Below are 26724 nucleotides of genomic sequence, written 5' to 3' on the forward strand. Positions count from 1 at the left end.
TGGCGGGATGACAAGGCGCATGCCTTTGTAGACAACACTGTCTGAGACTGCCAATTGCGTTCTGGAGTCAAAGTACGGACGGACCTGTGCTGGGACTTCCTTTCGGGAGTCAGGCCATCCACTTGCAATGACACCGCAGAGAAGGCTCATTTGACTCAGAGTAGCTTCCTGGATTTCGAGGTATTTCCCACTCGTGATCGCAAGGAACTGGAACATGTTCACAGGCTCAAGGTCTTTCCCAGCTTCTGAGTCGGTGTCCGGTAGAGGTGCACGGGACAATGCGTCGGGGAGCACCATCTCAGAACCACGGCAGTAGTTAACCTCCAAGTCATACCGTTGAAGCTTGAGCAACATACGCTGTAAACGCATGGGAGAAGATAGGAGAGGCTTCTTGAAGATTTCCTCAAGGGGTTTATGGTCATTATATACCACTACTGATTTTCCAAAGATATAGTAGTGAAATGCTTCTGTTGCATGGACGATTGAGAGCATTTCCTTCTCAATCATAGCGTAGCGACACTCAGTATCGGTCATACTGCGTGATGTGAACGCTATAGGGTTGCCATTCTGGAGCAAACAGGCTCCTACAGCGTTTTGGCTGGCATCGGCTTGTATTTCAACTGGCTGACTTACATCGTAGTACTGAAGGACCGGGGCCGAAATACATGCTTGCTTCAGCTTCTTGAAGGACAGCTCCTGAGCTGACTGCCAGGAGAACTCCACGTCCGCCTTGCAGAGATCACGGAGAGGCTTGCTTGTGTCACTTAGGTTGGGGATAAACTTCCCTAAATACTGAACGAATCCAAGGAAACGCTTGACGCCTTGTTTGTCTGTTGGACGTGGCATTTTCTCAACTGCCTTCGTCTTGAATGGATCTGGTAGCACTCCTTCTGCAGTAAGCAGGTGGCCTACATAAGGGACTGAGGTTCGCCGGATGAGGCATTTTCGGAAGTTTAGTTGCAGGTTATAACTTGTAGCTCGTTGCATAACTCGCTTCAGTACACAGTCGTGGTGGGTGATGTCACGACCAGCAACTAAAATGTCATCCATTACCGCTGTTGCCCATTCTATCCCTTCTAGCATCTGGTCCATGATTCGCTGGAATATCTCCGGCGAGCACCTCAATCCATAAGGGAGACGCAGCCAGCGGTATCTCCCTACAGGTGTATTGAACGTGGTCAAGAATGAAGAAGGCTCGTCAAGGCGAATTTGCATGAACCCACTGCGGGCGTCAAGCACAGAAAATACTTTGGCTCCAGGGATTTGAGCTAAAACTTCCTGAACAGTTCTCATTGGGTAGTGCTCACGTTTTGTGCACTTGTTTAAGTCTTTGGGGTCTATACAGATGCGGACTTTGCCGTTGCGAAGAGCTACTACCATGGAACTCACCCACTCAGTCGGTCGTTCTACCTTCGCGATGTGACCTTCGGTGACCATCTCTTGTAGCTTGTCAACTATTTGCTCTCTCAATGCTGCAGGCTGTCTGCGAGGAGCGTGAACTACTCCCTGTGACCCTTCTACAAGCTTGATCCGATAAGTTCCGGGAAGAGTTCCAGTTGTCTTGGCAACTTCTGGAAACTCAGAGATTACTGCTTCCTGAGACACATTGACTAGAGGCTGAACAAGAGACAACTTATCGAGCTTGACAATGAGGCCTAGGGCTTCCGAGGTAGCGCCTGACATTACATTCTCCTGATCGAGGTCAATGACCTCAAAACTGGCTCTAACGGTCTTGTTTTTGTGAGAGAGAGGGAGTGTCACGGTACCGACAGGATGGATAGTATGGTTCGAGTATGTTTTAAGAACTTTATGCGACGATTGTAGATCGCCTGCGAGGTGCTGGACTAACTGGTAGTCGTCGAGTGTTAGTGTGTTGCACCTTGCACCCGTGTCAATCCGGAACCGAGTCGGCTGACCCAGCAACGTGACGGTCTGTGCCCACTTGTCATGAGTAGCCGTATTGATGCTTGGTTGTAGAGCGGAGATCCTTAAAATTTCAGATTCCTTGACGAGTTCTTGAGGAAGATCTACATGATCTAGACTGGTCTCCTCATCAAGGGACTTTAGGTCGCGCAGTCTCTTCCGACACGCCGCAAACCAGTGACCAGGCTTCTTGCAGTAGGAGCAGCTAGAATTAATTGCTGGACACTTGGCTTGCCTGTGCACTGACTGGCCACATTTGCTGCAGGGACCGTCATTCCGAAACCGATTCTCAGCTTTGAACAGCTCGGTGGCTTGTGTATGCCTATCAGGCTTGCTCTTACAACGTTGAGTCTGGTGCTGAGTTCGTTCGTTTTCAGATCTGAGGGCTGAGATGAGAGCATCTTCATCTCGGACTATTCTCATATGTTTCTGCGAGAGCTCTAGCTGTTGGCCAATTTCTATAGCTTTAGCTAGTGAGAGCTCCTCACCCCTATCGAGTAATTTCTCTTGGACCCTCTTATCATGGCTGCCATCAATGATGCAATCGACGATTATGTCGTCTGGGTCTTGGTAATCGCAATCCATGAGAATTATCCTCAGATCTTTTATGAAATGATCAAAAGACTCACCACTCCGCTGGCGCCTTTGTTTCAGTCGGTGTCTGGCAACTCTTTTGTTCTTTCTGGGCTGCACATAGTTCTGGAATTTGTTCAGCACTTCCTGCGGGTCGTCTTTCTCTCCTTCCTCCCAAGATAGAGTTTGGTAGATTTGACGACCTTGTTCGCCGATCCACGTTCCGAGCCATCCTGCTTGACGAGGCTTCGTTATGTCTGCGAGCGGCCCTGACAAGACAAAACTGACGTGATTTCTGAACCGGCAAAACTCCTGGTAGAGATCCAGACTCTCCCAGTCGATCGAGGGATGATCAAAGTTCGGAGATGCCATATTTATGGAGACGAATGGCGGCTTATGGCGTGAATATCAACGAACTTCTGACACCATGTGATGTCAGAGTCAGAACAGAAGCGGAAAACGCGTTTATTGACGCGGTGATGATTCACTCGTGTCTGACGAATAAGCGCGTCCGATAAACCACAACAACAATGCAAATACAAGTCAGAATAATACGTTACAACCATACCTGGTAAGACTTGGTAAAAGAGAACAGCAGACAGTCCTCCCCAATACCTACATACAATAAATGTCACAAGAAGCTGAAGGAAGTAACTATACGATGTGCTAGCTTAGGGCCTATTTTAAGAAATTTTAACTGGGCTTAACATACGTTTTCACAGTGTGTGTGTTGTCTTCTAACTTCAGTCGCTGTCAGGCGCCAGGGCTGGTTCTCTGACTCTCCGGGCACGGCAGCTTCGTCCACCAGAAGACGTTAGCTTGCAGTGATTAATTCGGTGAATTGATGAATTCCATCTCAACTTCGGATATTTCCGGCCGTGAAAAACTATCCGTATTTCTAAACTAAATATGTAAACCGCTTATACCATATTTCTGGCCGTGAAAAACTATCCCATACGGCCGCGAGATTTCTAAAAATAATTCTTCGTCAATTTTAGCATATTTGACGCCGTTTTCACCGTCCGAAACGCGTAATAATATTTTTTCAAATGCTCGAATCTCATTGGTTCTGGTGCTTGATGACGATTTTCGTTGAAGATAACGAGGTTGGTCTTAACTTATTTTAATTACTAATGACAGGTTTCATTAGATTATGAATCAAAGAACGACGGGTGAAACAAGCTTCTATTCAACTTTTTCGCAATTGTTTTATGCAAACTTCCGCATCCGGTCGATGGCGCCCATCATTGAGTGCTTTCATTTTAGAAATATTTTTGCAAATGCTCGACTCTCATTGGGTCCGGTGTTTGGTGACGCGTTTTGTTGAAGATAACCAGGCCCGTGCGGGCCGATGATGGTCTTAAATTATTTTATTAATACATCGGAGGTGCATAAGATTGTGAATCAAACGACGACGGGTGAAAGAAACTCCTAATGAACGTTTTAAATTTGTTATGCATACTTCCGCTCACGCAAGATGGCTGCGCCCACGGCGCTTCGGATTCTCGAGCCAAGGCATAATCAGGTTTTCAACATAATACGTACTCGTTTATTGACAACACCGGCTTCGCCGGATATAATAAATGTGCACCATTTAGGAATTACGGAAGTAACGTTTAGTAACTTTCTGTTTGGTGTTATATTTTCGTTCTTACAAAACGAAGAAAATGGTTGGTTAACTTTAATTTTGAAAGTTGAGTCTGTCCATAGATTACGTATGGTATCAGACATGTTTTCGGTAACTGAGCGTTCCCCGACACACGTGGCTTCTGCCAAATACAATCCCCGCCCCCTGTGAGGCACGTCATATAAGGGCGGCCTCGTACGTTAATTGTGGAAACACGCGGTCACGTTACAGCCTTCATACAGCCTACAGGTGATGACATTATTCATGCGAATGTGAAATACCGACTCGAATGAGTTACGTAAGGGGAAATGAAAGTATTAATGACGTTGGGCAGTAAACGACAAGCGCATGGAACATTTTTTAGAATTGTCTTGCTATTGTGCATTTTCTGTACCTACGTAATTATTGCTGTTTGAAACAAACGGGTCTGATGACATTTTGCATCTCTTACTCGTTTTACTTTTAGTCTTTAACGCGAGAGTTCATAGAATACCTTGCCTCTCGCAGTCTATAGAAACAAGGACATGTGCGGGGTCTACGAGTGGTAAATTTGTCGAACACCTTACCCCATGTAGTCTACAGAAACAAGGACATGTGCGGGGTCTGCGAGTGGTAAATTTGTCGAACACCTTACCCCATGTAGTCTACAGAAACAAGGACATGTGCGGGGTCTGCGAGTGGTAAATTTGTCGAACACCTTACCCCATGTAGTCTACAGAAACAAGGACATGTGCGGGGTCTGCGAGTGGTAAATTTGTCGAACACCTCAACCCATGTAGTCTACAGAAACAAGGACATGTGCGGGGTCTGCGAGTGGTAAATTTGTAGAACACCTTACCCCATGTAGTCTACAGAAACAAGGACATGTGCGGGGTCTGCGAGTGGTAAATTTGTCGAACACCTTACCCCATGTAGTCTACAGAAACAAGGACATGTGCGGGGACTGCGAGTGGTAAATTTGTAGAACACCTTACCCCATGTAGTCTGCAGAAACGAGGACATGGGCGGGGTCTGCGAGTGGTAAATTTGTAGAACACCTTACCCCATGTAGTCTGCAGAAACGAGGACATGGGCAGGGTCTGCGAGTGGTAAATTTGTAGAACACCTTACCCCATGTAGTCTACAGAAACGAGGACATGGGCAGGGTCTGCGAGTGGTAAATTTGTAGAACACCTCACCCCATGTAGTCCAGAGAAACGATGACATGGGCGGGGTCTGCGAGTGGTAAATTTGGAGAACACCTCAACCCATGTAGTCTACAGAAACGAGGACATGTGCGGGGGTCTGCGAGTGGTAAATTTGGAGAACACCTTACCCCTCGTAGTCTACAGAAACGAGGACATGGACGGGGTCTGCGTGTGGTAAATTTGCAGAACACCTCAACCCATGTAGTCTACAGAAACGAGGACATGTGCGGGGGTCTGTGAGTGGTAAATTTGTCGAACACCTTACCCCATGTCTAGAGAAACGAGGACATGGGCGGCGTCTGCGAGTGGTAAATTTGTAGAATATCTTACCCCATGTAGTCGAGAGAAACAAGGACATGGGCAGGGTCTGCGAGTGGTAAATTTGTAGAACACCTTACCCCATGTAGTCTACAGAAACGAGGACATGGGCAGGGTCTGCGAGTGGTAAATTTGTAGAATATCTTACCCCATGTAGTCTAGAGAAACAAGGACGTGGGCAGGGTCTGCGAGTGGTAAATTTGTAGAATATCTTACCCCATGTAGTCTGGAGAAACGAGGACATGTGCAGGGTCTGCGAGTGGTAAATTTGTAGAATATCTTACCCCATGTAGTCTAGAGAAACAAGGACGTGGGCAGGGTCTGCAAGTGGTAAATTTGTAGAATATCTTACCCCATGTAGTCTTGAGAAACAAGGACATGGGTGGGGTCTGCGAGTGGTAAATTTGTAGAACACCTTACCCCATGTAGTCTAGAGAAACAAGGACATGGGTGGGGTCTGCGAGTGGTAAATTTGTAGAATATCTTACCCCATGTAGTCTGCAGAAACGAGGACATGGGTGGGGTCTGCGAGTGGTAAATTTGTAGAACACCTTACCCCATGTTGTCTGCAGAAACGAGGACATGGGTGGGGTCTGCGAGTGGTAAATTTGTAGAACACCTTACCCCATGTAGTCTAGAGAAACAAGGACATGGGTGGGGTCTGCAAGTGGTAAATTTGCTTTATTGCCAGTTTGCAAAGGTGCTTTGTGTTGCAAATTAATTCTAAAAAATTTAGCTTACTTTCCATGAACAACCCCTTGCACTCCCCAAACCAAAAAGAAGGACCAATTGCTGCTTTTATTTCTCACTAATATTTATGTCTACTCAAGAAAACCACACCAAACTAGTACCACACCAAACAACCATAAATGTGCTCATTCCAGACTGCCCAGTTTTAAAAACTGAACTGTCACGTTTTGTTATAATGCTCTCTTCTTGCACGGTGTAAGCACGGTTGTTGTTTTTTGTACCTTATTCTGCCTTTTGGAAATGCATTTTGTCTTTCTTTCTAAAACATTTTTGTAACCTGTTTTTTTTTTTTTGCCAGGAATGTTAAGTCTGTGATTTGCAACCATATCACCCACTATGTAACCCTTGTATGGTTTTTGCACTTGTATTTACTGGAGGACTTTTGCTTGCACTGACGTCATGCAAGCTTCTTGTCGGCTTGATGCTTGAGCAGCTGTTTTGATTCCATGTGTGATCCGTGCAGGCAATATGGGGCCCAACGCAACCCTGACTGCATTAGGAAATGATTCGGCGACACCCACGGTGATGCCAGGAAATGAGACTTTCACACCAACAGTTTGGACGCGTGTGGGATCTACGTTCGGGGTGCAAGGGACTTCGACAATGGTCCACCAAGGTTTGTGTCGTTATGTTGATTTTGTTTGTTGTTGTAAGAAATTGCTTTGACTTGAGATTGGTGTGGCTTGTACTTGTAGATTGACATTTTGTAATGTGACTTGTGTGTCCCAAAGCATGTTATATTTAAAAATAAAAAATAAAAATTTTCACTCTACTGATGGCAGGAGTTTCTAATTTCAAATTAGTCTCCTCTTCACCCACCCTCCCCTCTCTGCCACTCCATTCCCTCTTCCCTCTCTCTTCCTCCACTTCCTCTACCCCCCCCCCCTCCCCTTCCTCTACCCATCTTCCCTTTTCCCCACCTTCCCTTTTCCCCACCTTCCCTTTTCCCCACCTTCCCTTTTCCCCACCTTCCCTTTTCCCCACCTTCCCTTTTCCCCACCTTCCCTTTTCCCCACCTTCCCTTTTCCCCACCTTCCCTTTTCCCCACCTTCCCTTTTCCCCACCTTCCCTTTTCCCCACCTTCCCTTCCCCCCCCCCTTCCCTTCCCCCCCCCCCCCGCCCTCTTTGATCCTGGTTGATGTAACATCCTCATTTTGAAATGGAAAAATCCTGCAAGAAATTGTAAATACATCCTTCAAATAAAGATTTTATTGAGCTGCGAGAAATCCACCAGTGCCAAGTTATGGTTGCTGACCAATCGAGCAGCTCCTCATTCTGGGTGGTGCCCTGTTGTAAAAACTGTAATAAACATGTCACTGTTTGGTGTATGTATGTTTGTTAATGCTCCCCTAGTCTAAACCTCTCTCCTATCTCAGCCCTCCAATCCTCCCCAGAAAATCCAGGATGCATGGTTGAGATGCATTCTTCATGCATTCTTCCATTAACCCTTTCCTGGTTAAACTCCCAAAATCCAGGATTACAGCACACCAACTCCTTCGGTCCTCTTTTCTTGCATTTGTGAAACTGTCTTATGTAAACTGCTCAATCCCACTCTTTCCTCCAGGGCTTCAAGCAAGCAGTGCACCCCCATCTCGTCTCGACCCCCATCCTTATCCGCAATATTTCTACGTTTCTATAGCCCTACCTTGCCCAACTTTTTTTACTTGCAAATTAATGTATTTCCTCCTCCTTTTCTTTCTTTTTTCTTTTTGTTTTGCCTCCTCCTCTTCCTCCTCCTCCTCCTCCTCCTCTTCCTCATCCTCTTCTTCCTCTTCCTCTTCTTTCTATTTTTAGTTGGCTCATTCCCTGCTTGTCCTATTCAACTGTTGCACCACGATCACTACTTTGCCTTTTAGCCCTCTGTCAACTTGGTATTTTGTAAGCCTCGATTTAGTAATTTTTTTTAAATCCCATAATTCTATACTCTCCAACACCTGACCTCCCGATTTCACACCTTCCTAATATCTCCTCTTCCTTTTCTCATTTGTTTTCTTTTCATTGTCAATCCCTCCCCGAACTTTTTTTCCATTTCATCCATCTCCCTTTTATTGAATCAATAATATATACGAGTAGATGGCCCATAAAGACAATATGTGAAGGAAGCCAGCTGACAGACTGATGGCTTTAACCATGATGCGGAATACTGTCATTTAAAATGCTTCAAGTAAAAGAAAGAAGAATATATATATATATATATATATATATATATATATATATATATATATATATATATATATATATCAGTCACTATGCGACCTTCATATCATCAGTGGGGAACCGCCAGCAAGGTGTCCCATACAGCTGCTGCTGCACCTTGCTGGGAGCGATAAGCACTGCCTGCCACGCGGTAACGTTATCTCTGGTATCCACTCATCATATGGAGTCGACTTGGTTGCGATTGGGAGTTACTAATAATGGTATCTGTAATCTGGTTCTCCAACCTAATGAGCGGACAACATGACGTCATCGCCATGCACGTCCGCCTTGCCTGCAAAGTTCCAGAGGCAACCAAGTCGACTCCATATGATGAGTGGATACCAGAGATAACGTTACCGCGTGGCAGGCGGTGCTTATCGCTCCCAGCAAGGTGCAGCAGCAGCTGTATGGGACACCTTGCTGGCGGTTCCCCACTGATGATATGAAGGTCGCATAGTGACTGATATAAAAACCGAAAGGGTCACAGAGTTACAAGTGTATGGAAAGCCTCACTGCGTTGCCCTGATGAAGCCCCAACAAGGGCGAAACCAGGTCGGTAACTGTGAGTTTTGCATGCACTTGTGACAGTATCTGTATTTATAATCCGTAATGACGCACTGCTAGATGGTTCCTCTGGAACTTTGCAGGCAAGGCGGACGTGCATGGCGATGACGTCATGTTGTCCGCTCATTAGGTTGGAGAACCAGATTACAGATACCATTATATATATATATATATATATATATATATATAGATATATATAGATATATATATATATATATATATATAGATATATATATATATATAGATAGATATATATATATATATATAGATATATATAGATATATATAGATATATATATATATATATATATATATATATATAATTTTTATTGTGGTCTAGCATCTTTATAGCTTGCTTGGTTAAATAAGGGGTTGGCTGGATATCCTCCAGGTACGCACACTTGCATCTCAGCTATCTATCCTGGATTTGAATATGGACCAGCTATAAAATGCCATCCTGGAGTTCCGCATGCAGTGCGATGCATCATTGTGTGTTCCACACTCGTCATCGTAGGACGTTAAAGATCTCTCTGTTTTTCGCGAAGCGTTGGCTTGTTATTGCCATCGCCCTCAACAAATTCCAGATCATTCCCCTGACCAACTGCTCGGAAGGAAAAGGCAAACCACCCAGTTTAACATTTTCCACAGTAACAGCTTTGGCACCAAACGGAAGGATCCTGACTTCGTATCCAAACGTTGAAGCTCACTATTCGCGAGCGAGTGGCCACGAATTGGTCGCCCTCTGGTGTTGTGGTTATCTCCAATGCTTTATGAGTTATGTAAGTCGGTGCTGTTTGATCACCATGGTGATTTATATTGTAGGTTCTGCTCTATTTGGAGTTCCATACATTTACTTTGATTATTTTCTTCTCTTTCTAAGGTTCATGGTGGAGCTTCTCCTGATATTCTAATTCTAAAAGTACAGTACAAAGACGTTAGGCCAAAATTTAATAAGTCTCATCCTCTTGCGGAATTGATTAATAATCTTTTTATTGATATAAAAGCTCATTGCACATCACCTGTGAGGCGAAGCCAAGGAACATCGATTTGGTTTTTATGCCAAGAACAAGGTTTTCGATTTTATGAACACCAAGCCAGCAAACCCAAAATGGCACACAGCTTTGCGTAGAATAAGAACGTTTTTTTTGCATTCGAGGCAGTAATGGCAACATCGATTTGGTTTCAACATGTCTTGTTTTGCAGATCTGGTTGGAAATGTGGCAAAAGACACGCTGTCTGAGAATCACAAGCTGATTATAGGTAAGAGAATTTACAAGGCTGAGCAATGCACACATGCACATTGTATATACATTGTGACTTTGCATGTTTGGGAATGGGAATTGGATAAATTGGCGAAGCTGTTTTTAAAAATACAGCAACAATTTATCTATCAACAACGAACCAGAAGAGTTTATAAAATGCAATAATTGACTGAGGGAAAAATGGACATGTGAGATGGAGGCCGATGTTTATAATCCATATGCTTGCCTTTTGTCTCGATTAATGATTGTTGATATCAAATCAACAAAATCAAATGACTCTACTCAGATTTTTTTTTTAATGATTGTTGATATCGAATGTTTTGTCCATGCATGGGGGATTGAAACTGGGCAGATTTGTCCCTTTAAATGTTAATCAGAGTTGTCTAGGTCTCGCGTTTCCTTAAGAAGCGAGTGTAACCCAGTGTTTTGGGATTTGCTGTAAATATGCTTCGACCCTTTAAATACAAATTGTCTGTCGTGATGTCAAACAGGCCGACGGTTCGTTAAAGTGCATCTCAACCTGAAGTGTATGAGACCATCAGCTGAGGGAGAAAAATGTATTTTTGCAGCTTGACTAGTGGTGCACAGAGTGCTATTGAGTCGAGCCTTTCAGATTGCATAAATCCAGCAAATTTCCCAAATATGCACCATGACTATGTATGCATACTGGCAAGCCCGTGCTCCCCAGTCAAGCTTTTTTGTGCGATGTTTGAAATTCAAATTCATGGGAGACAGGATGTTGGTGTGTTTGTGTGCGTGTGCGTGCTCCACTGGTCCCCATCCCTCACAGGCCCCCCCCTTCCACACATGCCCGCCAAATCTCAGCCCCCACCCGGGCCGGCCAAATCCTAAGTGCCCCTCCCACCCGGGGCCACCAAATCTCAGGCGCCCTTTTCACTCATGTCCACCAAATCTCGGTCCCTTCCTCCACTCGGGTCCACCAAATCTCAGGTCCCCACTCCACTCAGGCCCGCCAAATCCTTGGCCCCCTTCACTCGGGTCTCCCAAATAGCCCTCCACTCGGGTACGCCAAATCTCAGGTCTCCACTCTACTCAGATCCGCCAAATCCTAGCTCCCCTCCCACCCACGTCTGATGGGTGGTGATGATGCTAGTGTTATGATTGATCACAGGAATGGTGGTAGATACACAATTTCAGCAGCACAGATCATACATTTATTCTAATAATTCATTGTGTGGCTCATTGACTTGCTTTAATGAGTGGTCAAGCTACTGCTACTATATCCTACTTGTTGAAGTTTCAGGAAATTATGAACAAAGTGTTCAAAATACTTTGAGTATCATGCTAAATAAACATACCAGAAATCTGAAGGAAATTCAAGGTGTATAAAATTACTTTAAAAATAGGTTTGTGCAGCTTTTCCATACTTGGTACAGTCTATCTTTCCATGGGGCTTTGAATACTCTCATTTGTAACTTATCTGATCTGATCTGATCTGGTCTTGTGTCTGTTAGCGAAAGATAAATCTGCATTTGCACGGGGTTTGTTGAAGTCAGTAACCAGGTCCAAATTTGTAGCATGTTCACCGTTTTCTTAAGTGATATTCTGTATATCAAAGCCAACTGTGTTGAATTTTCCAGAAGGTGAATCTTAACTTTAGTGCTTTTCTTGGTCAGGTGGATGCATGCATGTATGCATGGGTGAGCTAAAGACCCTTAAAGGTACACACTAGTACAAACTACATGACTTTAACTGAAAATGTGCCTAAGCATGCAAATTCCGAGAGCTTTGTGTACCAAGGCCATCATGTCAGTGATAGTGAGGCAATGCGTAAATAAACAGTGTATTTGATCAGTTGATCAGTCTTGTTATCGGTAATATAGAGGAGAGGTTGAGTAACTTGGGTCAGATTGGTACATTCACTTCCATGTTACCCACACATGTCCCTGAAGTGACCAATCCTAATTTGGGTGTGTTCGTGGATGAGGAAGTTACCAAGGTATGTGCCTACTTTAAAGATCATGCCATCCTCGGTAATCGTACAAGTGTTGGGGCAGAATGGAAGCTGTTCAAACAAATATTGTCTGTACGTTGTAAGGGCAGGAATTTAGGAGGTTGTGCAATTTTTACAAGACAATTCAGTGACAGATCTTTATCCTCTTGTAGTATCTCTGTATGGATTTGTGCTGTCATTACCGATGTCAACTGTTGACTGAACGAGGTTTTAGTGTAATTATTTGACCAAGACAGTGCTGCACAACAGAGACAATCACACAACTCAGAACTGATGATTTATATTCATGGTGAGGACAGATGTGATTTTGATGGTGTCTCTTTGTGCTTTTATGTTTGAAGTGATAGTCAGGTTCACTATGTCAATAAATTATATTTCGTTCAAAATCATGGTAGATTAGCAAACGTATACATTTTTGGAAAGGTTATAGCATAAGGAAACTAAAAATCAATGTTTACATTTGGAGAGACTAGGGCATGCCCGTACTATATCTATATCTAAAATTATATCCCCCCCCCTCTATTTGCATGAAATGGTTTGGTCTATGAAATGTTTTGGTCCATTCGCAACGCCAAAGCGAACGGCGAACGCTTTACATGAAATGGTTTGGTTCATGAAATGTTTTGGTCCATTCGCAACGCCAAAGCGAACGGCGAACGGCTTGCGAGTACAGTGACAATCCCCCCCCCCCTCTATTTACATGAAATGGTTTTAATTAGTTTTAAAACATAGTTTAACGCCAACATAGCGGCAACATAGTTTGCCAACGTGAAATAAATGAATACGCTCTCAAATGTGCCGTCCGAGGCAGAGTGTGTTCGCCACGTTCGGCACACGCGATAGCTCGCTGCTCTCTGATTGGTTGAATCGTTTTTTGGACATAGCTCGGTAAGTAATTGTCCGATTAATATGAAACCTTGAAAAGGCACATCCTCGGGTCCCCAGCAATATACCTGGCAAGTTTCAAGTATATCGGACCGGTAGTTGTCGAGAAACAGCGGTCGCATACACACACACAGAGATTACTGGAATTATAGATAGATACCTGTATGGCGGCCATTTTGGATTTTCAAAATGGCCACTGTAAAATACATATTTTGTTCTATTTCTGCCTCTAATTACCCTAAAAACTTTTTAAAATATACTAAACCTATATTTTCAGGGACAAGGAATCCAATGAAAGTATCAAATTAGTGCTATGGGGAATGGTAAGACACGAATCAAAGGTTTTGAATTGCAAAATACTGTCTTTATATTCACTAGGGCATGCCCGTACTATATATATGCCCGTACTATATATCTATCTAAAATTATATCCCCCCCCTCTATTTACATGAAATGGTTTGGTCCATTCGCAACGCCAAAGCGAACGGCGAACGGCTTGCGAGTACAGTGACAATCCCCCCCCTCTATTTACATGAAATGGTTTCGTCCATTCGCAACGACCACAGAACCCCCCCCCCCTCTATTTACATGGAATGGTTTGGTCCATTCGCAACGCCAAAGCGAACGGCGAACGGCTAAATCGCCATAGCTCGGTAAGTACTTGTCCGATTAATTTCAAACCTTGAAAAGGCACATCCTCGGGTCCCCAGCAATATACCTGGCAAGTTTCAAGTATATCGGACCGATAGTTGTCGAGAAATCGTTGTCGCATACATACACACACACATACACACAGAGATTAGTGGAATTATAGATAGATGATAAGTTGCATAATCAAATACATGTTATCATTTTGTACAGGCAGTTAATAACATCAAAATGTGTCACAATAATTCATATCACCAAACATACACAGGCAGTCAGCAAAATCTCTCCATACAGGTTGCTTCTGTCAAACCAGACGTGATCTGCTTAACAGAAACTTTCCTCCTTTATGATGTCTCTGATTCCTTAGTATCTCTCCCGGGCTACTCCCTCCTCCGGTATGATAGACCTGAGCCTCGTCCTGGAGGCGGGGTTGCTATCTTTATCAAAAACTCTCTTCCTCACTCGCCCTGCACTGCACTCTCTCCACCTCACCCCCAGGAATACCTCTGGCTACGGCTTCCCCTTCGCTCCCACCTCTTGTTCATATGTGTGTTGTACCGTCCACCAAACAGTGATGACTCCATCTACATCTCGCTGTCTGATAATATGGACCAACTTCTATCTACTCATCCCAACTCTCTCTTCCTCATATGTGGTGATTTCAACTGTCGTCATGCCAGTTGGCTGGGTGTGGGTACCTCTCTCACCAGCCATGGCTCCTCAGCAAAGGACTTCTGCGACTCACTGGGACTGACACAATCTGTCAATTTCCCGACCCGGATCTCAGTCAACGGAACATCTTCTCTTCTGGACTTGGTTATGACTAACTTCCCTGAAAATGTCTGCTGCTCTTCTTCTGCTCCAATCGGATCATCTGATCATGTCCTTGTTAAAGTGGACATCTCTCTGACCATCCTCAGGGAGCCTGCTCAGCGTCGACGAGTCTGGCATTTCACTCAGGCCAACTGGCACGGTCTTCAAGCAGCCATCAATCATCTGGACTGGTCTCCCATCTCTACCACCTCTGACATCAACTCATCCTGGGAATTCTTCCAAAGTAAATTGCTCTCTCTCATGCACAGATTTATCCCATCTCGTCTTCAGTTGTCATACCCTTCCTCCCGTCCATGGTACACGGAATCTTGTGGTGAGGCTGTTGCCCAGAAACAACTTGCCTTCGTCTCCTGGAAAGCAAATCCAACGGAAGGAAATCTCATTTCCTTTCACAAAACCCGAAACAAGTGTGTGTCCACCCTCAGGAGAGCCAGGAAACAATATCTCTCCGTTCTCAAGACCGAACTCTCTTATCTGTCTCCCTCTTCCAAATCCTGGTGGCGTCTGGTCAAATCCGTTTCTGGTGTTTGTTCCCCCTCCATCCCCTCCCTTACCTCAAACGGCTACACAGCTGACTCCGCACGTGAAAAAGCTGAATGCCTCAACTCTGTGTTTGCCTCTCAATCTTGTGTCCCAAACCCATCCCTCTCTGTACCCACCATACCCAGTCGTACCCTGCTGCTCCTGGACTCCGTGTCCTTTCCTCCTGACAAGGTGGAAAAGTTTCTGTCAACCCTCGACTCTGATTCTGCAACTGGACCCAACGGCATCAGCCCACGGGTCCTAAAATCCTGCTCTGCCGCTCTATCTCACCCTCTCTCTGTTCTCTTCACCCTCCCTTTTGCTCAAGGTCAACTGCCATCTGCTTGGAAATCAGCCAACATCACCGCTTTGCACAAAAAAGGTGCAAAAACAGATCCTAGCAACTACAGACCAATCAGCCTTCTCCCAATTATCAGCAAAGTCATGGAATCCATCATTGCTTCGGATATGAAATCTTTCCTCTTCTCCAATGGCTTGATCTCTGATCATCAATTTGGTTTCAGACCAGGTCACGCTACTCTGGACATGCTGCTTCTGCTGTCTCAACAATGGATGGAGGTCCTCAATGCCAAACAGGAAATTAGAGCTGTCTCCCTCGACATATCACGTGCCTTCGACACGGTCTGGCACCCCGCTCTGCTCACCAAACTCTCCTCCTTTGGTATCCATGGAAATCTCCACGCATGGCTGGCGGACTTCCTCTCTAGTCGTCGTCAACGTGTGGCCCTGAATGGGTTTCTCTCATCTCTTCCTGTTCAGGCTGGAGTTCCCCAAGGCAGTGTTCTGGGCCCCGTGCTTTTTCTGGTCTTCATCAATGATCTCTCTGACTCTCTTGAAAATCCTCTCTATCTCTTTGCTGATGACTCCACTCTCTGCCGCTCCATTCCTCTTCCCTCAGATCGGCAGTCTGCAGCCTCCTCACTCTCTGAAGACTTGGACAAAATCACAGACTGGTCAAACAAGTGGAACATGTCTTTCAATCCTGACAAATCTCACACTCTTACTATGTCTCTCCGAAAAGATCGACTGGACAACCCTCCCATCTACTTTCTCAACAATCCTCTCCAAGAAGTTCTGTCGCTCAAGCTTTTGGGTCTCCCTATCTGCCATGATCTTTCTTGGGAAAACCACATTTCCAAGCTGGCCTCCAAAGCCAGTCGCCGACTGGGCATCCTACGTCGTGCGAAGTCCTTCCTCGGCACACCTGAGCTCCTCACCACATACAAGGCTTTCATCCGCAGCTCAATGGAATACTGTTCTCCCCTATGGGCCGGTGCTCCTGCCTCACACCTAGCTCGGCTTCACGCTGTTGAAACCAAAGCTTTCAGAATTATTGGAATCTCCCGCGATGAAGCTATCTCTGAGGGCCTTTCACTCGGTCACCGCAGGCAGGTAGGTGGTCTTTCTGTCTTCTACCGACTCCTCTCCGGCCTTGCACCCCCAGCTCTCTCTGTGCTCTGTCCCCCAAATATTCCTACAGGTCGCACAAGATCTGCCAGCAACCCTCTGATGGTTAAACTGCCGAAATCTCGGCTCTCTGCTCACCTTCACTCTTTCATTCCTCTTTTCTCCCGCCTCTGGAACAAACTCCCTCACTCCCTTCAATCCCACTCCTCCCTCCAGGTCTTTAAAACAGCTGTTCACCACCATCTCTTATCTTCCCCCATCCAAAACCTTGATCTTTTCTACCCCCGCTAATTCACCCCAGACCCACCTTGTTTGAAATTCCAACTACTTTCCTGGAAGTCCTGGCAGTGTCCATATGTTTTATACCTCTCCCACCGCCCCCTTCCCATGCCCCCCCCCCCCCAAAGCCCTTGCCCTCTCTCAGATCTCTCGATGTCTCCATGTCTCTCGGTCCCTGCTCTCAAATGTTGTGTTTGTGTCCTTCCCCCTCTCTCCCCATCTTGTCTACCGCTCCCGATGTTATGTTTTATGTGTCGGTTTGTCTTTCTGTGTGATTAATGTTCGCTCTTTCACGAGCCTCGATCTTGTATACAACAACAACAACAAACAAACAAACAAACAAACAAACAAAGGAAAAAAACAAAAAAAAAACATGTCTACACATGCAGTCAGTATAACTTCACATCTACACAGGCAGTCAATGACAAAATATACACAGGCAGTCAATGGCATCAAACATACACGATTACAGAATATGCCATTTAGAGTTCGTCATCACTGTCCTGTGTGTCGTATCCGACAATATAGTCCGCATCGTTTTCACAGTCCGTTCCACACAAGCAAAGGTCGGTCAAATTGATTGGCAAATCGAATTGGTCGAATGGTCGATCGAATCGAATTCGATGAATCGAATTGAAATGGTCGAATGGTCGATCGAAGCGATTGGTCGAATGGTCGAATTGGTCGAATGGAATTGGTCGGAATTGGCAAATGTAAACATTGATTTTCAGATTTTCCATGTAATAACGTTTCCAAAAATGTATAGGTTTGCTAATCTACCATGATTTTGAACGAAAAAACATAGTGAACCTGACTATGAGTCAAAGAAGGGAGCGCAGAGCTGTAAGACATGTTACCGAGTAAGTGTTGGGGCGTTTTTGAAGTCCCTAATAGAGGGTTAGGGGGTGGCATAGATAGTCTTAAGAAGATCTTGGTCCCAGTGTTCACCTGGAGTAGCATTCCTCTTGTATGAGGATATTTGTCAGAGGTAAGTAATCTGGTATACCTTGGAGGCTCAGTGTGTAAACCTTAAAGTAGCATAGAGTAATTGGTTGTGTTGTGTAAAACCACCTGTGAGGCTGAGTGCAGGAATTGTGGCCACAAAGGCAGAAATAGTGATTTGTGGGACACAATGGACACTTTCAAGCACCAATAGCAGGCATGGGGTTCTGCTGTGCCTCACAAAAGGACCACAGGATATGTGGCCTTGTGTTGTGTTGGGGGAGGTCCTGGATGTGGAGTGGGACAAACACTGTGGGAAAGCGCAGTCTCCATCCATTGGAGTGGCCAATAGGGACCATCTGTGGGCAGTGTGAACTCACAATAGGGACCTCTCTCTCCGTCTCTGTCTCTCTCCTTCCGTTGCTCACCATTAAAAGGCTGAGGAGTGTTGGGAGCATATCACCCAACATCGCCATTGCACCTGTTCACCTTCGCTTTATAAGCCGCACTGCAGGCACAACCATTGCAGTCTTGCAGCCCCAACCAGCTCATGCCTGCATAAGTCCTTGGCCGTTCACTTCCCCTTTGTTGTGCAAGTATGGTATTTTGGCACCATTGTTTTTTTTGTTTGTTTGTTTTTTTTTGTTTTTTTTGTATACAAGATCGAGGCTCGTGAAAGAGCGAACATTAATCACACAGAAAGACAAACCGACACATAAAACATATAACATCGGGAGCGGTAGACAAGATGGGGAGAGAGGGGGAAGGCCACAAACACAACATTTGAGAGCAGGGACCGAGAGACATGGAGACATCGAGAGATCTGAGAGAGGGCGAGGGCTTTGGGGGGGGGGGGGGGGGCATGGGAAGGGGGCGGTGGGAGAGGTATAAAACATATGGACACTGCCAGGACTTCCAGGAAAGAAGTTGGAATTTCAAACAAGGTGGATCTGGGGTGAATTAGCGGGGGTAGAAAAGATCAAGGTTTTGGATGGGGGAAGATAAGAGATGGTGGTGAACAGCTGTTTTAAAGACCTGGAGGGAAGAGTGGGATTGAAGGGAGTGAGGGAGTTTGTTCCAGAGGCGGGAGAAAAGAGGAATGAAAGAGTGAAGGTGAGCAGAGAGCCGAGATTTCGGCAGTTTAACCATCAGAGGGTTGCTGGCAGATCTTGTGCGACCTGTAGGAATATTTGGGGGTCAGAGCACAGAGAGAGCTGGGGGTGCAAGGCCGGAGAGGAGTCGGTAGAAGACAGAAAGACCACCTACCTGCCTGCGGTGAGTGAGTGAAAGGCCCTCAGAGATAGCTTCATCGCGGGAGATTCCAATAATTCTGAAAGCTTTGGTTTCAACAGCGTGAAGCCGAGCTAGGTGTGAGGCAGGAGCACCAGCCCATAGGGGAGAACAGTATTCCATTGAGCTGCGGATGAAAGCCTTGTATGTGGTGAGGAGCTCAGGTGTGCCGAGGAAGGACTTCGCACGACGGAGGATGCCCAGTCGGCGACTGGCTTTGGAGGCCAGCTTGGAAATGTGGTTTTCCCAAGAAAGATCATGGCAGATAGTGAGACCCAAAATCTTGAGCGACAGAACTTCTTGGAGAGGATTGTTGAGAAAGTAGATGGGAGGGTTGTCCAGTCGATCTTTTCGGAGAGACATAGTAAGAGTGTGAGATTTGTCAGGATTGAAAGACATGTTCCACTTGTTTGACCAGTCTGTGATTTTGTCCAGGTCTTCAGAGAGTGAGGAGGCAGCAGACTGCCGATCTGAGGGAAGAGGAATGGAGCGGCAGAGAGTGGAGTCATCAGCAAAGAGATAGAGAGGATTTTCGAGAGAGTCAGAGAGATCATTGATGAAGACCAGAAAAAGCACGGGGCCCAGAACACTGCCTTGGGGAACTCCAGCCTGAACAGGAAGAGGAGATGAGAGAAACCCATTCAGGGCCACACGTTGACGACGACTAGAGAGGAAGTCCGCCAGCCATGCGTGGAGATTTCCATGGATACCAAAGGAGGAGAGTTTGGTGAGCAGAGCGGGGTGCCAGACCGTGTCGAAGGCACGTGATATGTCGAGGGAGACAGCTCTAATTTCCTGTTTGGCATTGAGGACCTCCATCCATTGTTGAGACAGCAGAAGCAGCATGTCCAGAGTAGAGTGACCTGGTCTGAAACCAAATTGATGATCGGAGATCAAGCCATTGGAGAAGAGGAAAGATTTCATATCCGAAGCAATGATGGATTCCATGACTTTGCTGATAATTGGGAGAAGGCTGATTGGTCTGTAGTTGCTAGGATCTGTTTTTGCACCTTTTTTGTGCAAAGCGGTGATGTTGGCTGATTTCCAAGCAGATGGCAGTTGACCTTGAGCAAAAGAGAGGGTGAAGAGAACAGAGAGAGGGTGAGATAGAGCAGCAGAGCAGGATTTTAGGACCCATGGGCTGATGCCGTCGGGTCCAGTTGCAGAATCAGAGTCGAGGGTTGACAGAAACTTTTCCACCTTGTCAGGAGGAAAGGACACGGAGTCCAGGAGCAGCAGGGTACGACTGGGTATGGTGGGTACAGAGAGGGATGGGTTTGGGACACAAGATTTAGAGGCAAACACAGAGTTGAGGCATTCAGCTTTTTCACGTGCGGAGTCAGCTGTGACCATTAGCAGGTTATTGCCATTCATTTTGCATGCAAGATCATGTTCCTTTCATTCTTATCTGTCTGTCAAGCAACAAATCAGTGCTGTATATTTATAGTGCCCTGTCTATCTTTGTGCCCGTATTTATTTTGTAAATAAGCTCCTTTTTAAATGTAAGAAACATTTCCCTCCTGCACGTCCCACAGCCAGTTTGGGCTTTTGTTGGAACGGTGTTTGGGGAATGTAATAGTACAGAACGCAGTTTAAAGATAATGATTGAACACCATAACCTGAAATATCGTTTCGGCCATTTCTGGGGGTTTTCGACCTGGCTCAGTCGGCCTATGTTAACAGATCGTCTGAAGAGATGTTATCACATGTTGATCTGTGAGTCTCATTGAGGATGTAAAATGAAATGTACCATGTGAAAAATGGTCTTTTATAACACGTAAATATAGTTGTTGCTGTCGCCGTGGCTGTGGTTGTTACCTTATGCGCGAGAAGTGAGAAGCGGGGTTAAACGATTGGTTCACATTTGTCCATCTAGCTGTCCATCTGTTATCGGTTTATGATAGAGGAAGAGCTTATTTAAATTTAATGTTATATTTTGAACATGAATCGGAATATGAATAGAAAGACATGGCTGCTGTTTTACCGTACCCTGGCTCTGAATTTGTCCCAATCGCACATCCTCAGTGAGGGGTGAGATCATATTTTTTACTCAAATTACTCATATTTTGAGATCAAATTAAAATCATTCCAAACAAGAATCTTATTCTTTTTTAGGACGTCATAAAGGACACAAACAACAGGCACAAATAACTAATGTGTGATGTATTAGATAGGGTGATGTAATAGACACTGGAGTCAATGGTGGTAAAATCCAGAATTTATTTATATACTGTTACGGATTCGTCACTTCCGTTGTTGTGGTTCTCATCCACTGTAAACATTTTTGGTTCCATGTACTATTATTGTTATCGTTTAAGTGAATTGGAGATGACTGTTTTCAAAAGGTAAAAAAAATTAATGTTTTAAAAAGAAACCGGATCGGGAACCGGACGAAGAAGAGGAAGAAGAAGAGGAAAAGGAGGTGTCGCGAGTGAGGTCGGGAAGGAGCCGAGCTGCTTTGAGGTCTTGAGCAAATGCTGGCGAACGGGTGTCACACGTGAACTTTGGGTTTCCTGGGAAAGGGATTCCTGCGACAGAGTTGTTATCGCTGTGACAGATAAACCTGCGTGTCAGGTTTTGCGGTTGATTCCGAAGAGAATCATTGGAGTGCCGTTAGGCCTCGAGTACGGGCCCATTGGCCATTTTGCCTCGTGCCCGATTTTGCATCGCTCCTGGTTTTTCACCTCGCTCCAACCATTTCAACGCATCCAGCCGTTAGCCTGGTTTGCATGTGTAACGTGGATTTCGAGTGGGAATTTGCGGTTCGTCGTGTGGGGAGCCGTTGAACATCCATGCCCGAAGGTGTGATTTCCCAGTCGCCTCTTGAGGGTACCTTTGCCCATCTTTGGCAGTGTGACTGTCAACCGAGCGGGATTCTGGTCTCGATGCGATATCGTTCTGACGATCACTGGAGCGTGGATCGACTTTGGCTTGAAGCCGGGACAGACATTGGGAATGTTATTTTCGCTCACTTGGAGCACAGTGAGTTATATTGTACGAAACAGATGGTACCATCATAGGAATGATATATTGGTTGTACAATTGATTACTATTGTTTTTGTGCTATTATTCTTGTGTGACCTTAATACAATACTTGTTTGTTGGCAACAATTGGTGTGGTTTCACCATTGATCTTTGACACACAGAATAACATATCTTTCTGCCGTGACTCCGCTCGGGGCTCGGAGGTACACCGTGACCGGGGTTTGGGTAGGGGCACGTAACAATAATAATAATAATAATTCATTTATTTTGTATAGCGCTTTTCATGAAGCCCAAAGGCGCTTAAATACACACCTTTAAACCTCTTTAAATCTTTGATGAAATTTAATTATCATATACTTGAGCACTATATAATCACACACAAATCGCCTTCATAACACTTCCAAAAACCATGCTATACTGTATATCGATATAGCATGAGGGGCGTGGCATGTGCTAGTGTGCATATCGAGTGAAGAAGAGGCCACTAATATAGTTATGTACTTTGCTGATTGATGACGCATTCTGTGGTGATCAAGCAAGCCTCCATATCCGAAATTGTGACTAAACGTCGTCTTATTATAGTGTATAAGATTGGTTCAGTGGCACTAAACTTCCTGATTTTTTTTTTTTTTTTTTTTTTTTTTAACGATCTTTAAAATCATTATTTTATTAAAATTCAATACAGGAAGGAGCACCATGCTGTTTGTGGATTTCCCCTGTGTGGATTTGCTTTATCGCAATGAATCTTATATTGATGCAATATTTGTGGTTTTATTCACCTAATTAGCATGGGTTGTTAACACAATAACCTCTCACACCCTCCAACATCAACACCATCAACACCATCATCTCCACCAACTTGTCCGAATCGTCACCATCAACATCACCATCACATTATTGGTTCAAATTTGTCATCACTAGCAACGGTACCTGCCCTATGGGCAGGGCTCCAATTGGTAAGCCCAAATGAAAAGGCAAAATATCAGAAATTGAAGGCTTTTTTTTTTTTTTGTACACTGAATCGAGGCTCGTGAAAGAGCTAACATTTATTTCACAAACAAATCAACCAGACAAACAAAATATACAAAAAGAGGGAGCGGAAGACAAGATGGGGAGAGAAGGGGAAGCACACAACCACAACATTTGAGAGCAGGGAGAAGTGTGGGAGGGAGAGGGCTTGGGGGCAGGAGGCGTGGGAAGGGGGGGGGGGGGTGGGAGAAGTATAAAACACAAGGGGACCGCTTTTATTTTAAACGATTTATATAAACATCCGTTAAATCATATCACACGCAAATCTTCAAAATCTAAACAGTATTTGTAGAATTTCAATAAAAGCCACATCACTGTTCATATCGGTAAATATTATTCCATCGTGTTTGGAAAAACTGGGAAATTTGAAAAATTGGGAAAACAATATAGCCTATTTTACTCCACGGGGTCCCCGGATTACCCACCCAAAATTTCGTTGTGATCGGTTCAGCCGTTTTTGCGGTACCTGTGAACGGACGGACAGACATTTGGTGAATTATAGAAAGATTAGTATTAAAAGTAAATTTCATGATTTTAATAACTCAAGAAAATAAACTTATTTTATCTTCTTAATACAGGAAAATAAGCATAATAAACGGTAAAGGTGGTTTGCTTCAGATCTTAGGGTCTTGAATTTGAGCCTGAGCTTTGAAAAATACCAACACCACGTGGGTTGACGAAGCCTGTCGTCCTTCCGAGGTCGGAAAAATGAGTGCTCCCAGCAATGATGTAACCAGCAGCCTCAAGCTGCATGTCTACAATAATAATAATTTATTTTATGTTCTTAACTTTTATTCTTGAAAATAAATAGCACAAAAATGCATAAACTTGGTAATTTTAAAAGGGTAGAATTTGGACAAATTTTAAAGCTGAGGTCCTCAATGCTATTTTCCCAATTACCCCCTAAGTTTGCGGATTTGCCTTTCATGGTGATTTTCAAGAATGTAGCTCCCGCAAAAGGCAAAGCCCTCCTGTATGTACTTGATTAATGCATGGGGTATCGTGTTCTATGGACTCTCTAGTTACCTCCAAACTCTCTAGGTTATGTTTTCACCCCTATCTGTTTGTTTGTCTCTCTGTGAACAGGATATCTCAAGAGGTTGTGGACGGATTTGGACAAAAGTTGGTGGACTGGTTGGGTGTGTGACACGGACAAACTGATTATATTTTGGTGAAGATCCGGATAAGGTTGTCAATTCCTGGTCGCCCATGCCTGGCATACAAAAGCACCTGGCATGCTTTTGTGTGGTCCATGCAGCAATTTACAAATGATATTCAATGCAGCCCACGCAGTGGGGATCATACTGAATCCCGTGCCCAGGGTCTCACCAACAACTCTGTCTAGCTGCGTCACCCATTTCGTCAATTACGAGCCTGCGGTCATTATGAAGCTGCATCTGATCATGGTGACCTCGAGTAAGGTTAGGAAGATAGGCGACACAGGCCGAGTGTTCCAAGAATAATGGATGGAAGAGTACCTCTTAATTGAACAGAAGGTTCTTCCCCGTGATTGTTATGCCCAGAGAACATCATGTGTTCATTGGGCAAGCCGGCATCGAAGCTCAGCGCTTTTTCCATTAAAAAAACCAAAAAAAAAAAACTTTAGAGGCCATTTTTCCCCGCAAGCGGGGGTTGGCCTTTTTCGGGGACCGTGGTTGTTGTTGTTTTTCGGTCCCCTTTTTGAAGCAATGTTTTATGGCCGGATGCCCTTCCTGCCGCCAACCCTTTTTGTCGCCTTTTTACGACAAACAGTGAATTACCAGTGAACTGGTACTCAATTTGCCGACCTCGGAAGGATGACAGGCTGAGTCAACCCCCCTGGCGTTAATTCAGTGATCGACCGGGATTCGAACCCAGGATCCTAGGATCCTCAGCTGGCACCCTAGCCGCTAGCCCAACACCAGGCTTTTTCCATAGCTGTTGACAAAAGCACTGATTAAAAATGGATGCAGCCCACCTGACCATCTTTATTCGAAGAGTCGATGATTTCGGTGTCATTGAGGAACTAGTAGCTGTTCAATCGATGAAAGGGACAATCGTAGATCTTTTCTCAGAGGTGAAAGCTGCGTTTGACCGCTTAGAGCTCAAGTGGGAGAAACTGAATGGTATTTCAACTGACTGGATGAAGACTATGATGGGCCAAAACACCAGCCTAGTTACGTAGATTAAAGCTGACGTCACTATTCAGGGCTTGGACTCTGCAGAAGTGACTGTGTTCCACTGTGTTGTCACCATGAGAACCTCAGCACCAAGGCCCTGATCTCAAGCATGTTATTGCTCCAGTCCATTACCTGCATCAATTTCATCGAGCCTCGGGCATTGAAACGTCATCGGTTCTGATATTTCCTTGATGACCTGGATTAGAATGAGGAAGATCTCGTCTATCCTTCCGATGAACGTTGGCTCAGTAAGGGTGAAATGTTGAAACGATTGTACGATCTCATGAACGAGGTATCAACCTTCATGGACATGAAAGGGAACTGATGCTGCAATTACAAGATGAAGAGTAGATGGCCGATTTGGCATTCCTCGTCGATATGACATTTGAATGAGTTGAACATAAAGTTGCAGAAAATAGGCTCACTGGTTCACAAGTTGTAGAACTACATAAAATATTTTCAAAACAAAGTACGGTTGTGGAAAATGCAGCTATGGCGAGATGATGCATGTCACTTCCAAACTCTATAAAAGGTCCTTGGGGATGGACTCCCAGGCAAAGGAAACAGATTTGCTACTGAGCTTTATGGCTTTACCCAGGAATTCCGATCTCGTTTTGCTGCTTTTGGAAGAAAATAAACCAGCCTGAGCATCTCCTCTACATCATTCCATGTTAATGCTGAAGGTTCTCCAGCTCATCTACAGATGGAACTGATAGAACTACAAGAGGACCTTGCTCTGAAATTGAGAGTTGCGCCCGAGAGTTGCGAATTGAGACATCTCTCCAATGCCTTGTGAAAGGCATCCAAACTCAGGTATCCCAGTAAACTCAATTAAAGAGGGACTTCAGGAACTTGGAAGTCTCTGCTTGGACTCGCATACAAGTCACCATTGCTAACAGTGATGGTGTCTCAATTCTCCATCCGCTTTCTGAAGCAATGTGTTCAAATTTGCACTCTTTTGTATACATTGTTGAGGCTCGTGGAAGAGCCAATACTAGTGCACTGAACAAATCATGATGCAACAGGACAAAAGGAATAGCAGAGAGGAGGAGGGGGGATGGGGGGGGGGGACGGGGGGGACGGGGACGACACCAACAGCAGAGCCAAAGACCAAGATAAAGGCAGACTTGGACAAACGATGGGTGTGGAGAGGAATGAGGGGCAGGATGGGATGCCTAGGGTGGTCAACATAGATACAGACTGCTGCACGGAAAGAACAGAGTGTGAAAGATCAGAAAGGAGTCTGTAGAAGAACGAGAGATCACCAACCTGTCTGTGATCGCATTGTGATAGACCCACAGGCTCTGCTTAATCGCGGGAGCAATTGATCAATTTACCAGGTTTTTGTG

The 26724-nt window shown here is 44.9% G+C and overlaps 1 protein-coding gene across 8 annotated transcripts in view; it reads left to right on the plus strand.

The window, feature by feature from the left end:
• The window catches only part of LOC137430304 (contactin-associated protein-like 2), a 131557-nt gene that overhangs the window by 102532 nt on the left and 2301 nt on the right, over positions 1–26724 (plus strand). For all 8 annotated transcript variants that reach the window (XM_068121084.2, XM_078780549.1, XM_078780548.1 and 5 more), the window contains 2 exons: positions 6842–6994; positions 10341–10397. In XM_068121084.2, the coding sequence (XP_067977185.1) occupies positions 6847–6994; positions 10341–10397 (205 nt within the window). In that variant the 5' untranslated portion in view covers positions 6842–6846. The remainder of the gene's footprint in view (positions 1–6841; positions 6995–10340; positions 10398–26724) is intronic.

This window comes from Myxine glutinosa, chromosome 6, assembly GCF_964187855.1.
Source record: "Myxine glutinosa chromosome 6, kmMyxGlut1.1, whole genome shotgun sequence".
Taxonomy (NCBI): domain Eukaryota; kingdom Metazoa; phylum Chordata; class Myxini; order Myxiniformes; family Myxinidae; genus Myxine; species Myxine glutinosa.